This window comes from Chenopodium album, chromosome 22, assembly GCF_948465745.1.
Source record: "Chenopodium album chromosome 22, dcCheAlbu1.1, whole genome shotgun sequence".
In the NCBI taxonomy this organism is placed as follows: Eukaryota; Viridiplantae; Streptophyta; class Magnoliopsida; order Caryophyllales; family Amaranthaceae; genus Chenopodium; species Chenopodium album.
Window position 1 is genome coordinate 29,122,523 of NC_137855.1, and position 16,682 is coordinate 29,139,204.

At 37.6% G+C, this 16,682-nt stretch overlaps 1 protein-coding gene and 1 non-coding gene across 2 annotated transcripts; one reads left to right on the top strand and one right to left on the bottom strand.

The window, feature by feature from the left end:
• Positions 1-10,474: 10,474 nt before the first annotated feature.
• LOC145606359 (small nucleolar RNA R71) lies at positions 10,475-10,580 on the top strand. Its single transcript, XR_014105258.1, has one exon. It is a non-coding gene; the product is annotated as a small nucleolar RNA R71 (small nucleolar RNA).
• Positions 10,581-14,668: 4,088 nt separating this feature from the next.
• On the bottom strand, positions 14,669-16,410 carry LOC145604141 (putative glutathione S-transferase parC). The gene is made up of 2 exons (XM_081660091.1): positions 16,087-16,410; positions 14,669-15,013 (listed from the first exon to the last, which is right to left on the bottom strand). The coding sequence occupies exons 1-2, from the start codon at positions 16,408-16,410 to the stop codon at positions 14,669-14,671; spliced, it is 669 nt and encodes a 222-aa protein (XP_081516217.1).
• Between the last annotated feature and the right edge of the window lie 272 nt (positions 16,411-16,682).

Consider the following 16,682-nt stretch of genomic DNA (forward strand, 5'->3'; position numbering starts at 1 on the left):
TCTCTAAAGTTCTTGAGTTTCTCTCTCTAAAATTCTCCCAAAACTAACTATCCAAAATCAATCTAAAAACTTCTTACTAAAAATAGGTAAAATAACTATATATACAAAGAGGAGGTCGGTATTGACGCCTAAAAATAGACCCTCGTAGGTGCGGGCGCTAGGAGGAAGGAGAATGGTGCGCACGGGGCACACCCAGATTGGTGCGCCCGCACGCACCAGGTGTGCGGCCGCACCCGACCAATGTGCGGCCGCACACCACCTTGGTGCGCCCGCACATATCTGGGTCTTTCCCCCTTCTTCTCTTCGTCCTAGCTCAAGCGGTGCACACGTCCTAGATGATGATGATGGGGGACAAAGTAGGCAGAAACTTTCTTGAATTTCTTGAAAAGTATAAGCCATGAAGAAGGCATATACAAAGCCTTGAAGCTTGCCTTTTGGATCCACCCTTGACTTGAAGCTTCTTGCACCATCTCTAGGCATGAAAACAATGAAAGCTCATAGAGAGGAAGCTCGGGAATTCTTGGACAATCAATTACCACCTACAAATAAATGATAAAAAGCAAGTAAAAGAGAAAAATAACAAGTAAACTAGAAAAAGCATGAAATAGAGAAACTAACTACAAAAAGCATAAAATGAAGAAAACAAGAATAAAACTAAGGAAAACTAAAGAAAAGAGAGATAAAATGAAATAGAAATCATCCAAAAAGGAACCAAATGAGTGCCATAAATGTCACTCATCAAATTCCCCCAAGCTAAACTTTTGCTTGTCCTCGAGCAAAACAAAGCAAGAAAGAATGAGGATGAAAATTTTATTGAAAACGAAAAAGAAAGACTCAAGATAAGAATACACACTAAAACTCACTGTCGTAGGAATCACGGTTGTTTTTAGCTACAACAAGCCCTTTAAACCCCAAAGTCGCCTATGAGGACGAGTGAGGTCTCGTAAGGGTATCCTAAGAGTTTGACCCATAACTCTCCACCAAACATCAATGAGGCAAACCCTAAAAAGGAAGGAAAATGAAATAAAAACAAACCTTTGCGAAATGAACCAACATAAAGACTATAATGCAAATGAATGACAATCTTTCTCAAGTAGTTAAGGTATGCACGTTTCAAGATATCCAAGGTTGATTGAAACATAGGGTATGCTAGGCATAGGAACTAGTTATCACAATTCACTTTCATCCCAAACAATCTTACCGCGTTCTTCCCACTAGTCTCAAATCTCCCCTTAGTGAGTATCCCAATGATTCCTCGAAGGAACCGGAAAAAGAATTATTTTAAGGCTACTCGACAATCTTGACTATGCATCCCCTTTCCTTAGACAATGACCCATGATGCCCTCCCCCGAATAGTGACTCAACTATCTAGGTCGAAAGGTCGTTCCCCAAGGTTGTAACGTAAGGCATAAAGGGTGAAGGTAGACTAAAATTTAAAAATTTGGTGATTTTCCTAAAAAGTGAAGCAAAAGGGTGATCAATCCTTAACACCACAATCAAGAAATTACCAAACAAAAACAACACCCCCAAGCTTACTTGAAGCTATACTCACAAAAAATATATACAAAAAGCGTACACGCTTCTCCCCTAAGCTAAAATGAAGCATTGTCCTCAATGCTTAGAAGGAGAAAAGAATACATCAAAATATTTTTGAATTATTCACCTTTTCAATTTTTTTGTGTTTTTATATTGTATTTGCAAAGTCCTTGCCTTTTGCTTAATTCGGACGGCTTTTCCTAAATGCAAATTATTAATCCATGCCTTTTGAGAAGTAGGACGGCTTTTCCACAAATAATTGCCATTATTCACAAAGAAAATGAAATCACAAACTTGCTTACATAAAAACCAAAATTCCAACTTAACCACCACAAACTTCTTCTCAAATGATCATATTGCTTCACAAAAACCAAGAAAATATAGAAAATGAAACAAAAGGTCAAATAACTAAAGATGAGGCTTGAAAAGAAGGGATAAGGCTCAAATGGTTGCAAGAAGGCAAATGTAAACCCAAAAATAAAGAAAATAACAAAATATAACAAAAATGAAAAATACCACCCCGAAAAATGTGCCTTTGTCCTTCCTAGATAGTTCGGTCTCGTGTTTGAGAATCATACATCAAGCTTTATTAGATTAGGTTTGCATAGTCAAGAATCCACGCCGCTCATACAAGGAATGTTGAAGGCTAGAAAAACAAGTAACCTCACAAGGTTGTGGCAAAAACTCACTAGTGGTGTCAAATCAACTATAGGAAGCAACTACCAACGTACCACAAACAAGTAGAATCCGGCTTCATGATCCCCCTAGTTCAAACCAACTACCCTAGCATACACTATCCTAGAGTCAACCGAACATAGTCTTAAACCGTGCATACCTTTACAACGTAGGAAGAAAATCATGCAAAAGACAAGTCAAATGTACAAGGTTCATTTCAAAAGAAAAGAAATGAAAAACAATGCCTCAAAATCACATCAAAAATGAAAAGAAAAATAAAGGAAAGTAAGAGAAAAAGTAAAATAAAAGAGAGTAAAAGAAAAGAAACGGAGACATAGAAAAGGAAAATATAGGAGAAATAGCATGCAAAGGACTAGAAAGCAAGTTAAACACATAAAATTCTCAATCGACAAACAAGTGATCGATCGACATCAAAGTCACCGATCCCAAACACATTACGTGTTAACAAGCATCCATCCTCGAACCATTCAACTTCTCCTAAACTAATCCTATTCTATGCAACCAAGGAAAATAAAGAGAAAATAATAAAGGTCTCACCGGGTTTCCAAGCTTAGCAAAAATAAATGAAGCGATTAGAAACCACCCCGTAGCATGCCATATCCATAAGCTCTTCAAGGAACCAAGTGAGAAAAAGAAATAAAAGAAACTATGAACAAAGAAAATGGTTAGTAACTTCAAAACAAATAAAAGAAAACTAAACTAAGCAAGAAGTATATACAACTAAAGGAAAGAAAAGCTAAACTAACCAAAGAATAGAAAGAATAAAAGAAATAAAACTAAGTAAACAAGAAGGTCTAAACTAACTAAAGAACTACTCTAAACTACAAGATTTGGATTTAAGGGATTTGGATCAAAGGGTTTTGGATATAAGGGATTTGGATATAAGGGATCATCAACAACAACATGCCAAGCAAAACATCACCACACACAACAAGCATCCAAGCAAATCGGGCAAACAAGCTAGCTACAAGGAAAGTAGCCTAGAGATCAAGAAAATGAGGAAATCAAACAAGAGGAATGAAAATAAACATGCAAACAACTAAGGTATGTACACAACAACAAAATTGGTCACCGAGCAAGTTATTAGTTCCCCCAAGCTAGATAAAAATACATCTCAACATCCCAATAAAAACAAAAACATGCATCAAAAATATAAGGGATGGAGGAAAAAAGCATGAGAAACTAAAGGGAACTAATAACTACTACCATCACCACCACCACTCCCACTCGGCCCGGCCCCATCGGGGTCCCTGTTGCGCTCGGGGTCATCGAAGGGATGAGGGTAAGGCTCCCATCCTCCGGTGTACCCCTCGGGCCACCCATAATGCCCCTTGAAAAGATCTTGTTGCCAAGGAGCAAGAGGGGTGAAGTTATCGGGCAAAGTGAGTTCAAAGGGGTGGTTGGGATGGACATGGGGGTAGTTAGGATCACCCCTATAGTCACTACCACCCGGAGCCTTGTAATCATAGTTACCGTGCTCGTCCGGATAGTAGTGACGCTCGGTGTCGGGGTTAGAAGGCCCCGACCAATAAGGATGCTCATACGAAGGTAGAGGACCTTGTTGGGGCGGGAAGTACGGATAGTTAACCGGGGGAGTAATGTTCCCACGGTTAACCTCCGCCTCATAAATTTGTTGTTGTTGTGTAAACATACCTTGTTGCATCTCTTGAATACCTCTTAGTTGCTCATATATGGCCCCAAAGTCTTGATCATACATGCCATCCACGTGGATTTTCAATTCACTCATTTGCTCACTAAAAGCCCTCAAATCCGCATTGGCGAAAGCATGTTGCCCTTGCTCTTGCTCTTGCTCTTGAGGAGCTTGTTGTTGTGGAGAGTAATGTTGTTGTTGTTGATGTTGTTGTTCTTCTTCATCATCTTCTTCCTCATCCTCATCGGAGTCGAAGTTGGGATGCCGAAAGGACTTGGGAACATGCCACACATTGTTGGCGATCCGAGCCAAAGAAGTCAAGCTGGGGTTAGGCAAGTAGCACCAATGCTCGTTGCCCCTAAGCCACTCATATCTCCCTTCGCTATGGCCCTTGGAGATGAATTGGATTTGACCCAATTGTTGCATATCGAGGTAGATAGAAGTACTATCCCCGATCTCCTTACAAAATGGGAGATAAGCATCGAGGCGAAGGCGAGTCAAGAGCCTAGTTACCATGCCCCCGCATGGGATCTCTCCCGTACTCCTCTTGCGAAGGTCCAAACAATATTGGGCAAAGATATACCCCAAGTTCAACCGGCCCACATACTCCGGGCGGGTAGACAACCAAAGGACCTTGAGCTCCAACTTGCTCAACTTCCCCAATTCTTGTTTGGGGAACAAAACATAGCCCAAAAGACGGTGTACAACCCTAAGGCAAGGTTGGTACACCGATGAGATCTTAGCCCGGTTGGTGATAAACTCAGTACCACCTGAGATGTCTTCCCACCATGAGTTTTGATCATACTCCAGGAAGATGTAATGTTCAACGTTGACAATATCCCCGTGGGGATCAAAATCTAGAGCGGCGTTGAACTCTTCCAATGATTGGTCGAAGATGTGGTTGAACAATTGGAAACGCACCCTATATACCCCTCCTACGGGTACAAGCTCTAAGGTAGCCAAGAACTCCAAAGTAGGCTCCTTATAGGTGCGGTAGGCATCGGTGATGAAAGAACCCAATCGGAGATTTAGGAGCAACGACCGCACATTATTATCAATACCCAATTTCAACATATCAGGTTGGAAGTAGTGGCGGGTTTGTTTTAGGATTCTTTCTTCCTTCAAATTTTGGTAGAAGGTCTTTTGTTTGTCGGTGAAGTTTTTCTTTTTGGGAAGAGAGGTTGGGGGTCGTGTTTGAGTGGAGGAAGGGTTGGAAGTACTAGGCCTAGAAGATGTACTAGGCCTAGAGGAGGTACTTGGGCGAGGAGGTTCATCGATGCTAACATCGGTTTTCCGTTTCTTGGTGAATTTCTTGAGGTATTTAGACATTTTGAGAGGCTTAGAAAGATCACCAATATCCAACAAAGAGCAAAACCAATGAACCAAGAATACCACACCCAAATTCACCACTTACTACCAAAATTGCCAAACTCCAAATTCACACTTCTTTTCAATCAAAACCAATTCCAAACCAATCAACAACACCAATAATCCAAGAAAAACTCCCTTCAACAATCCAAGACCAATACCACAATCACCACATACTACCCATATTCCAAAAATTCAACTCACAATATATCAACCGAAAATGATGAGAATCACTACAAAATCAACAAACAATACAATGTTATGCAAAATCAATCAACAAACATCACCAAATCACAACCAATATCAAGATCAAGCATCAAAAATCACAAAATCAATACTACACTAATCATGCTCATACAAATTTTCAATCTATGCAAATTTATGATATAAATGGCAAAATTAAAGCAAGGATTAGTGATTATACCATAAGAGAAACAAGATTAACCAACTTAGAGCAGGAGAGAGAGTGAGTGAAATTTGGGTCAATTTGTGAGGAATTTGTAGTGTAGAAAGATTTGTGAGTGATTTTGAGTGAAAATGGAGTGATTTTAGTGAGGTTTTGAAGGATTTGAGATGGTAAATGGTGAGTGAGGAGTGCGCACAAGGAGGGTTTGGAAGAAGGGAGCTCGTGAGGAAGATAGAGGAAATGAGGAAATGAAGGGAAAAAGGAGGAAGAAGGAGTATATGGCATGTCCAGCCCATGTGTGGCCGCACAGGACTGGTGTGCGCCCGCACATGCCTCGTGTGCGGCCGCACACCCCTGTGCGTGCCCAATTCTTCCTTTTTCTCATCATTTTGATACTTACTGCCTATTTGGGTGCGCACATGAATCATGATGGTGATGAGGAACAACATAGGCAGTAGCTAAAATCATTTTCAAAGCCCTCAAAGTTGAAAATTCATGTGTTCACCACAAAAATTCACTAAGTATCAATTTCCTCCAACTTTCAAAACATGAATTTCCTATCTTACCTCTCTAAAATTCTTACCCTTTTACCTCAAATTTCGATTAGAATCGAACAAAATGTGATTTGTGCCACGAACACCTTCCATTCATCATGCATACTTGTAGAATTTCAATCCCGCAAAAGGTCATCCTAAAAATCCTATCAAGTAGAAAAGTGAAGAAAAGACAAAGTAATAAAAGAAACAAAAATAAGAAAATTCAAAAATCAAAGGGAAAAGTTAGAAACTCCGGGTTGCCTCCCGGGAAGCGCTTGCTTAAGGTCCTAAGCTCGACCCTTCCTCCAAATCATGGAGGGTCAAAGAACACCACCTTCTTCAAGGTGGTTGATAGAGCAAAATTTTCTTCAATTTTGAGCAACTTCTCATCGTTGCTTAATGAAACCTTCACAAAATTCTTTTCAAATTCTTCCTTCTCCTTTCTCAACTTCTTTCTTTTTCTCACTTTCTTCGAGTCACGGGCCTTTTTTTCGGCTTGACTTCAACATCTTTAATCATGGAAGCTTTCTCTTCATCTTGAGAATTAAGCTTGAACCAACTTGGAATCTCAATTTCTTTCTCATCCCTTGGCTTTTGAATTACAAATTCTTCTTCACTAACATCATCAAGACTTGCACAAACATCATCAACAATCTCAAAAACATCGTTAGTAGAAGAATCAATCATGCACATATCATCAATGGAACGAGAAAGACTAGCACATGCTATATCTTGCACACAAGATAAGGACTCATGCATTAGCTTCAACTTAAAACTCTCTTCCAATTTTCCACATCTCAAAGTGATTTGACCTCCCTTCACATCTATTAAAGCTCCCGAGGTGGCTAAGAAAGGCCTCTTTAAAATGATTGGAATATGCTCATCCTCCTCAATCTCCAAAACAACAAAATCCACGGGAAAGACAAACTCTCCAATCTTTAAAGGAACATCATCAATTCTTCCCTTAGGAAGCTTAATAGAGCGATCGGCCAATTGAAGTGTTATATTAGATGTTTGAAGCTCACCTAGATCAAGCCTTTTGAAGACCGAAAAGGGCATAATACTCACACTAGCCCCTAGATCACACAAAGCATTCTCAAAAACCATTTTCTTGATTTGACAAGGGATTGAAAAATTCCCCGGATCTTCCATTTTCTCCGGAAGCTCACCATGGATAAGAGCACTAAAACACTTCCCCCCTTCCACCGAACTACCCTCATCAAAATCTTCCTTCTCCTCTAGTATCTCCTTAAGGAACTTGGAGTACTTAGGCATATTGGGAATCGGCTCGGTAGAGGGTGTGGAATCATGAACTTCCTTAAGAACTTCAAGGAACTTCCCAAATTGCTCATCCATTTTGAATCTCAAATATTTTTGGGGATATGGTAGATCGGGAAATCTCTCTACCTCACTCATCTTTTCAACAATATATTCTTCTTTTTCCTCAACCTCACAATAAATTTCCTTGGACTCAACCCTCTCCACTTCATTCTCCATAGCACCACTCTCATCTCTTTCCTCTTTTGAACAAGAAACTCCCTCATTAAAATCATTTCCACCACTTGTGAGTACACGGGTTTCTTTGGTTCAACACCTTGGGAAGGCAAAGATGAAGGACTAGCATAATCCTTAATAGTGCTTGCTGATTGGGTAATTTGAGTCTCAAGCATCTTATTGTGGGTCATCATCTCATTGAATTTCTTATCACTAACCGCCATATAGGTGTTAATGATCTTGGTTTGATTATCAATCAATTCCTCCAAAGTAGTCCTAGGAGAAGAAGGTTGTGAATAGGAATTTTCACCTTGAGTCTTTGGAACAAAACCGGGTGGGGGACCTCTTTGAGCATTGTTTTGAAAATTTCCCCTTCCTTGATTGTTCCAATTACCCCTATTTTGATTTGAACCATAACCTTGATTATGGTTACCACCACCATGATTATGGTTGCCATTACCTTGGTTGTGATTTACATAACCTTGGTTTTGATTACCATAGCTTTGATTTTGATTACCATAATTTTGGCTTTGATTTTGGCCACTATAACCTTGGTTATGGTTACCACGAGAACCTTGATTCCCTTGGTTCCTATAACCACTACCATGATTATAGTTGTCAAAATTGCCTTGGTTTTGGTAATTCCTATTCCATTGGCCTCTTTGATTATCAAACCTTTGAAAATTGTTGTTTGACACAAAATTAACATGTTCACACTCATTGTTGTCAAACTCATCAACACATTCATTGTTGCAATTGCTAGAATCATGGTCATATGATCCACATACATCACAAAACAAACATCCCATAGGCATATTATGTGAAGTAGAAGGAGTTTGAGAGTTAGAAGAAGTACCTCTCCCCTTAATTTGGGAGGGAAGATTTGAAGCTTGGGAAGAGGAAGAAACACTCTCCAACTTGGCCTTGATCGCCGTCATCTCCTTTCCCAAGTTTGTCATTTGAGAGGAAAGATTGTTGATGAGTGACATTTATGTCACACCTAGGGAGTAGTTTAGAGTCCTTTTATGCTTTCTTTCTCGTGTTTTTCCCTTTTATTCTCTTGTTTTCTTGCTAGTAAGGTTTTTAGTCCATTTTTGTGTTTTCTTGCATTTTAGGGGTATTTTCGTCTTTTCCACTTTACTCGCTTTACCCTCTTTTATTGTAGGTGTTGTTCGAGGATCGGAATCTTGTTTGGAAGGATCTCCAAGTGTTTTGGATGCTCGAGAAATGGCCTCGTGTCGTTTGGTTGGCTAGAGTTCAAGGCAAGGAGCAAACTTCCACTCATGGCTAGCGCTCTCGTGCATCACCATCATCACATGCCATGGTCTTGAGTGCGCAAAAGTGAAGAATTTGAGGCTGCCTTGTTCATCACCATCGTACGAGCATGATGCATGAGAGCGCACTCGAGCTCACCAGCAGCCGTGCATCTTTGGCTTGAGGGGAGCGCTTGCAGCAGCAACAAGGGGTGCGTGAGCGCAGACCCACTTGTGCGTGAGCGCAGACCCACTTGTGCGTGAGCGCAGACCCTTCTGTGCGCGCGCACGGGTCTTGTTGCGCGCACGCACTGGCTTCTCCGTCTCTCTTTGTTTTATTTTTCTATTTATACCCCTTGACTTTTCCTTTTTGGAGAGAACATTTTTAGCTATTATTCTAATTCTCTAATTAGTTTTAGGAGAGCTTCTCTCTATAGGTTTAGCTTAGGATTAGAGTAGTTTAGAGAGAGAAAGTGAGGGTTTCACCATTGTTGAGCTTGGATTTTGAAGAAGAAGATTGATCATCTTATTTGTAGACTTTCATCTTCAATCAATGAGAATCTCTAACTCTCTCTCCTCTATTTTTATTGTTTTATTTTGATTATTATTTTTGTTGTTGGTATTGCTTGTTGATCATGTTGATTCTTGATTATTTGTTGATTAATCTTGTTATTGTCATGATTAGTGAGTAATATCCTCATTGAGGGGATGGTTGTGGTGTAGTTGGATCTTGAGCATGTTCTAGGTTTAGAATTGATTTAATTTGTAATTAAAGTCTTTATATGCTTGATATTCTTTAATCTTCTTGCAAGTGCACATTGTTGGGTGATTAAAGGTGAATCTTTGCTAACAAGGAACGGAAGTTGACTTAGTTAAGGTTCATTGTTATCGATTGTTATTTAATAGTACCTCCTAGTATATGGTTCTAATGTGGAAACATAGAGGCTATGTTAGAAGAAGCCAATTGACCCCGGAAGGCGGCTAGATTGGATCTTTTATTTCGATATTTGAGCATGTTTAGTTCATAATTAATTCAACTTCTATGATTTTGTTTATGTTCAATTGAATGCTATACCTAAACCATTTCCCTTAATATTTTATTTCTTGTTTTAGCATTTTTAGACTTTAGTTTATTTATCTCTTATTCCGGACTAGCTTAATTGTCGATAACATTTGGTGGTGTTTAACCGTTCTCTGTGGTTCGACCCCTATGCTTGCCTTATACTCGTATTAGGTTTGTTTAGGTTGTATAAATAGTATTTGATCTAGGTGTAGTCGTTTGACGACGCGATTATTCCCTTGTCAATTGTTGATGGCATTAAGATGGTCCACCGAGTACAACGAAGATTGCTTACTTGAAGAATCTCTTTCCCCATCTTGCCAATCTCTATAGTAAGTCACCACATCCTCTATTATGTCCACAACTTCTTCTTCGGTTTTGTTCATGATTGGACCACCGGCCCCTCCATCAAGGCATGCTTTGCCTTGAGGACTCAAACCACCGTAGAAGATTTGGATCAATTGATATGTTGGAATTCCGTGGTGAGGACATTCTCTTTGGTACTCCTTGAATCTCTCCCATGCCTCATAAAGACTCTCATTTGGATTTTGCTTGAATCCTTGAATTAAAGCCCTTGCCTCCGCCATTTTCTTTTGAGGATAGAAACGGGACAAGAAAGCTTTAGTGACATCATCCCAAGTTCTCAATGAATTGGGTTTCACCTCTTTGTCTAGCCATTCCAAAGACCTTCCTATTAGGGAGAAAGGGAACAACTTAAGGCGGATGAATTCTTGAGACACTCCATTAACCTTGATCGTGTTGCAATATTTTTCAAACTCCTTAAGATGGTTCAATGGGCTCTCGTTCTTTGCCCCACTATATTGTCTCCTCTTAATTAGGGTGATCATTGCCGGCCGAATTTCAAAGTCGTTTGCCGGTGTTGTAGGTGGAGCTATGCCGCTCTCGAACCTATATGCACTGGGTACTCCCAATTCTTTCAAGGCAACTCTTGGTTGTTCTCCCATGACTTGCTCTTGTTCAATCTCTTCTTCGCTTGAGGAACTATAATCCAAAGTCTTGTTTGCTACTCTCCTCCTTGAGAGAGTTCTTTCAATCTCCGGATCAAAGGGAACAAATGAGCGATCTCGGGACCTATGCATACAAAACTCAAAGAAAATATAAGTAGCACGGCTACAAGTGTAACCTAAAGTGTAAAATCTTTTTGTATTTTGCAAATGAAATGAAATAGACTCAACAACAACATGCACTCAAAGCACCATTCCCCGGCAACGGCGCCATTTTGATGGGAAGGAGAACGGTAGGTCGTTGGGCTACCACCCTACCCAATCAAACAAAATTTGTAATTTAACAAACCCCTATTTAGTGTAGTGGTAAGTCAAGGTCGAACCCAAAGGAATGGAGGTCGAATGCACAATGCCTAAGTCAAGCTATTTCGAAGTCAAGTTAAAGGGGTTTTATGAAGGAAACTAGAGCTAGAGCTAAATGATGCAAGAACTTATATGAAATCAATCTAAAGACACTAGGGCAATGGATCCACATGTAATTGTAATGAAAAATGGTAATTTGGGAGGTCAAACCGACTAAGTCAAGTGATATGAAGGAAGATCATCATGTATCCAAAAGAGCATACCAAGATGGTTCACCTAGAGGTCTAACTAGCGTCAACTACGCTAAACACTACCTAGGGAACGTCACAAAGCACCTCAATCGTGAAATTGTAAGTTACTAATCAATGGTCCGTATCATAGCAAGCTCACAATGCAATCTAGTGCAATAATCAAAGATGGCTAAACCTCAATTAATCACACACATGCACATGAATTATCAACCAAATTTAATCATATCATCAACTCCATCAATTATCCCCAAATTACTCTAATCCATTATTCAAACATGCTTCACCATTTCCCTAGCTAGAAAACTACTCACTAGCCATAGGAATCAAAATCAAAACTACAACAATCATCAATTTCATCATCAACATAATTGAAATCAAAGATTAAACCAACAATCAATCAAAATCAATCAAAATTCAATTAAACTACAATCAATCATCAATAACATGGAAAACAAATGAAATCAACTAGAATCAAACTTGTATTGAAATCAAGAAGAAGATCCTTACAAAACTTTGATCTAAAGATCAAATACAATGAGGAATTCTTGAGCAATCACCAAAAATAATGAGTTTCTCTCTCTAAAGTTCTTGAGTTTCTCTCTCTAAAATTCTCCCAAAACTAACTATCCAAAATCAATCTAAAAACTTCTTACTAAAAATAGGTAGAAATAACTATATATACAAAGAGGAGGTCGATATTGACACCTAAAAATAGACCCTCGTAGGTGCGGGCGCTAGGAGGAAGGAGAATGGTGCGCACGGGGCACACCCAGATTGGTGCGCCCGCACGCACCAGGTGTGCGGCCGCACCCGACCAATGTGCGGCCGCACACCACCTTGGTGCGCCCGCACATATCTGGGTCTTTCCCCCTTCTTCTCTTCGTCCTAGCTCAAGCGGTGCACACGTCCTAGATGATGATGATGGGGGACAAAGTAGGCAGAAACTTTCTTGAATTTCTTGAAAAGTATAAGCCATGAAGAAGGCATATACAAAGCCTTGAAGCTTGCCTTTTGGATCCACCCTTGACTTGAAGCTTCTTGCACCATCTCTAGGCATGAAAACAATGAAAGCTCATAGGGAGGAAGCTCGGGAATTCTTGGACAATCAATTACCACCTACAAATAAATGATAAAAAGCAAGTAAAAGAGAAAAATAACAAGTAAACTAGAAAAAGCATGAAATACAGAAACTAACTACAAAAAGCATAAAATGAAGAAAACAAGAATATAACTAAGGAAAACTAAAGAAAAGAGAGATCAAATGAAATAGAAATCATCCAAAAAGGAACCAAATGAGTGCCATAAATGTCACTCATCATCGTTTTATTAGTTAAGCAATTTAATTTTTTTTTATCTTTTTCAATTTATTTAATTCTTTTAGTATTGAAAAAAATTAAATAATATTAATTATTATTATAAAAAAAACCACCCATTACTATTAAACTCCTTTTTTTTAAAACATTATTATTATTATTATTATTATTATTATTATTATTATTATTATTACTATTATTGCTATTATTACTATTATTTGTTTAAAATGAAAAAAAAAACCTTTTTAAAATAGAAAAAAAAAAGAAAAATATGACCCACCACCACAACAGCTCAGCCCTCAAGCACCTTCCTCCACCACCTCTATACGCTGGTTCGCCGCTGAGCTCCTCCAACTCCCTCGCGTCGACCGACCAGCCCTGCCAGCTAGCCCCCTCCCCCGCGTGTCATCCGCATCCCTCTTCCCCGGCAACCAACGAAGCCCCTTTAATTCCCCAAAATTGTCCCTCCCCCGCTAAACCACCAAAAAACCCATCTCCCAGCCTCAAAATACCCTAATCGGAGCTCCTCAGCCACCTCGAAGGGTTTGAGTAGGGTTTTTCAGGGGTGGGGATGGATTTTTGGTGGTTTAGCGAGGGAGTGAGGGTTTTCGAGAAGGGTGTTAGTTGGTTTGGGGAGGAAGGAAGGGGGTACAGTGAATCGCGGGGGAGGGGTTTGGCGCCAGCACCAGGGACGGAGGGTCGTAAAGTGGCCGGTGTCGGGGGGCTGGGAGGGTTTTGGGGGAGCCGGCGGTTGGTGGTTGGTGACTGGTGGAGGAATTAGGAGATGGTTTAATTGTTTTTTTAAAATATTTTTATTGTTGATTTTTTTTTTTTGAAAAGTTTTAATTGTTAAATTAGCCATAATTAAATTTATTATTAAAAGTTAATTACATTGTTAAATAAATTTATTAAAAAGAAAAAAAAATAACCAGTCATTCAGGTTGCTGGTAAAATAAGTTGTTTAAAGCGAATACTCACCAAAGTTTGTATTATTCAGAAATAATTAAAAGTTTGACTTATTTTTGGCGGACCACCCAAAGTTTGTATTATTTTTGACAATTTTTTGATTGTTTTTTTTTTTTAAGAAAAATGATTATATGAATACTAATAATAATACTTAATTTATATGTTTTAAAAATTATAAAAATTAAATAAAGTCAAATTTAATTGTCTAACCTATAAAATAACGACATGTATCTCGTGTACCTGTTAACCAAGTCACTAACCAGTTATAACTTGTTTAAAGTAGATATCCCCAAACTTGGTATTATTTAGAAATAATCAAAAGATCAACTTGTTTTTAGCGGATCGTTTAAAGTTTGTATTATTTTTTACAATTTTTCCTACAATTCTATAACATTTGCAACTTGAAAATAAACATATCTATCTAGTAAAATATACTAAAAGCGAAAAACCAATGACATTTGTCATTACCTAGTGAAATATTTTCCCGCTTTTTTATTATTTTTTTTTTCTTTTGCAAAATCTTTGAGTTAACTATTTACACCTTTTGATATTTTCTTTATATTTTGACAATCACATTCTTAATCTACCCAAATGAAATATTTCTACATGTCTTTTATATACTTTACATTTGGTAACATTATTGTAAAAAACATTTAACAACCGTGCATTCAAGATTTTAACCTAGTACATATTATATAAAGTTATTATAAACCACCAACATTACCTAAGATGCTCATAACAATTCATACAACAAGACGAAACACTTGTACAACGAACATTAAATTATGGTTCAAAATTGAATGATGAACCTCAAATTGGTCCAAATCTCTCTTTTAATTCATGAACATATTCATAAATTTTAAGCTCATTAGGCATAGAAGATTTCACACTATCTCTTTCCATACATCTCTTAGCCCATGCAATAAGTTTTGGACATTCGGATACTAAACTCAAATTAGTGCACGTCTCATAGGAGTAAAACCAGCTATAATTTGGGATTAGTGCGATGTCTAAAAATCCGAAATTGTTGCCTCCAAAATAAGGTTTGTCTCCAAGCTCCTCTTCAAACAACTTTAGGAAATTTATGAAATCATTCTTTTCATCCTGCTGAATTTCGTCTTTTTGACTCCATAACTTGCTAATAAAAGTTATAAACTGTATAGTACAAATTTATGAGATTAGCATTAGAATTAAGAACTGCTCCCTCCGTTTCATAATGTTAGTCCCATATGAAATCAATCACATAAAATAAGAAAATAAATGTATTTGGAATCTAACATTAAAGTACAACATAATTCATATATAGTTTACCTTATTTAACTTTTTTATATTTTTTATTATGAAGCACAAGTCATTATTGCATAATTTAAGGTAAAAATTTCCTTACTTAGAGCCATGCCATCAATCCACAATCCATATATTCAACATGGGTAGATTTTTTAGAAATGCCCAAAATAGTATATGGGACTAACATTATGAAACGGAGAGAGTAATAATTAGGAAATAACTTTGTGCATAAATGAGAAAGTCCCACTTTATATACCAAATCAAATAAACAAAAATACGTTTATCAAGGCGTGACAATTTCATAGATAAATCAACAAAAAATCTCAATTAGGGTATGTTCTCATTGACTGAACTGAACTGAATATTTTATAAGTGAAGAAAATTAAAAGTTGAACGGAACTGAACTTAACTTATTAGAGCTGAGCTTAACTTAAAATAATCGTATTAGAACAGACCTTTTGTATAGTATCTGAATTCCGCACTTAATAAATAAAAAATAAAAAATAAATTGTTTAATTTACAAAATTATCACTTGGTAAACGAATCTCTGGTTAGCATGACATTTTAAACACCCATTTAGGCCACGTTCAATTCAGCTTATTTTACTGAACTGAAATTATTTTTAATGGAGTAAAATTATTTTGCTTAACTTAAATTAATTTTTATTAAAATGAAATTTTTTTTGATAAACTGAAATTATGTAATGTGAAGGGTGAACTAAACAGAGCCTAAAGTTATTGTTTTATTTACGAAATTGCCACCTAATTAAAAAAAATTGTTTATCTTGGAAATAAACTTGAATTTTCCTAACATAATTGGGTAATTGGGTTAGATCCTATTACCATACCTAAGCACCTGTTAGAATTAATTATGAATTAGAAAGACATTTAGACAAGATTTAAAACCAAGCCTTGGATATCTATAAAGAGAAGATGAAATACCGTTTTATCGAAATAATCGGTCCAAAACCGAGCTCGAGCCCTTTGATATGGATCAACAGGCATCAAACTTGGTGAGTTTTCCTTCCAAATCTCGTCTATGTACTCCACAATCAACAACGACTCGCAAACCGGTTTACCATTGTGCATCAAAACCGGAATCCTCTTGTAAACCGGGTTCATCTCGAAAAGAAGTGGACTTTTGGCATTGAGCAAATCCTCTTGTTGGCATTCATAGTTTGTAATACCCTTTTCTTTTAGTGCAATTATGACTCTTACAGCATAAGGACTTGCCCAGTAATCCAATAGCTTCAATTCGTCTGGCATTGCTATATATGATGATATAGATTTAGTTTATGTAAATGCTCAAATTTAATTAAAGTATTAAGCGTTAGTTAATTAGTCTAAGATGGTGTTTTTGATGTAATTTTATGGAGTTGGACTATTTGAATGATTTTATTCAATGGACCTAGCATCGTTAGTAATTTTATATGGAAAAATTATAGAGTAGGTGATGACTTTTCTTACTTTTGTTGTATATGTAAAAAAAATACTCAATTCGTGTTTTAATAAGTGTTACACTTATCAAATCCGACCGT

Coding starts and splice junctions, on each gene's coding strand:
- LOC145604141 (XM_081660091.1), bottom strand. CDS start 16,410: ATGCCAGACGAATTGAAGCTATTGGATTACTGGGCAAGTCCTTATGCT. Junction 15,014..16,086: donor CCGATTATTTCGATAAAACG/GTATTTCATCTT, acceptor TGTACTATACAG/TTTATAACTTTTATTAGCAA.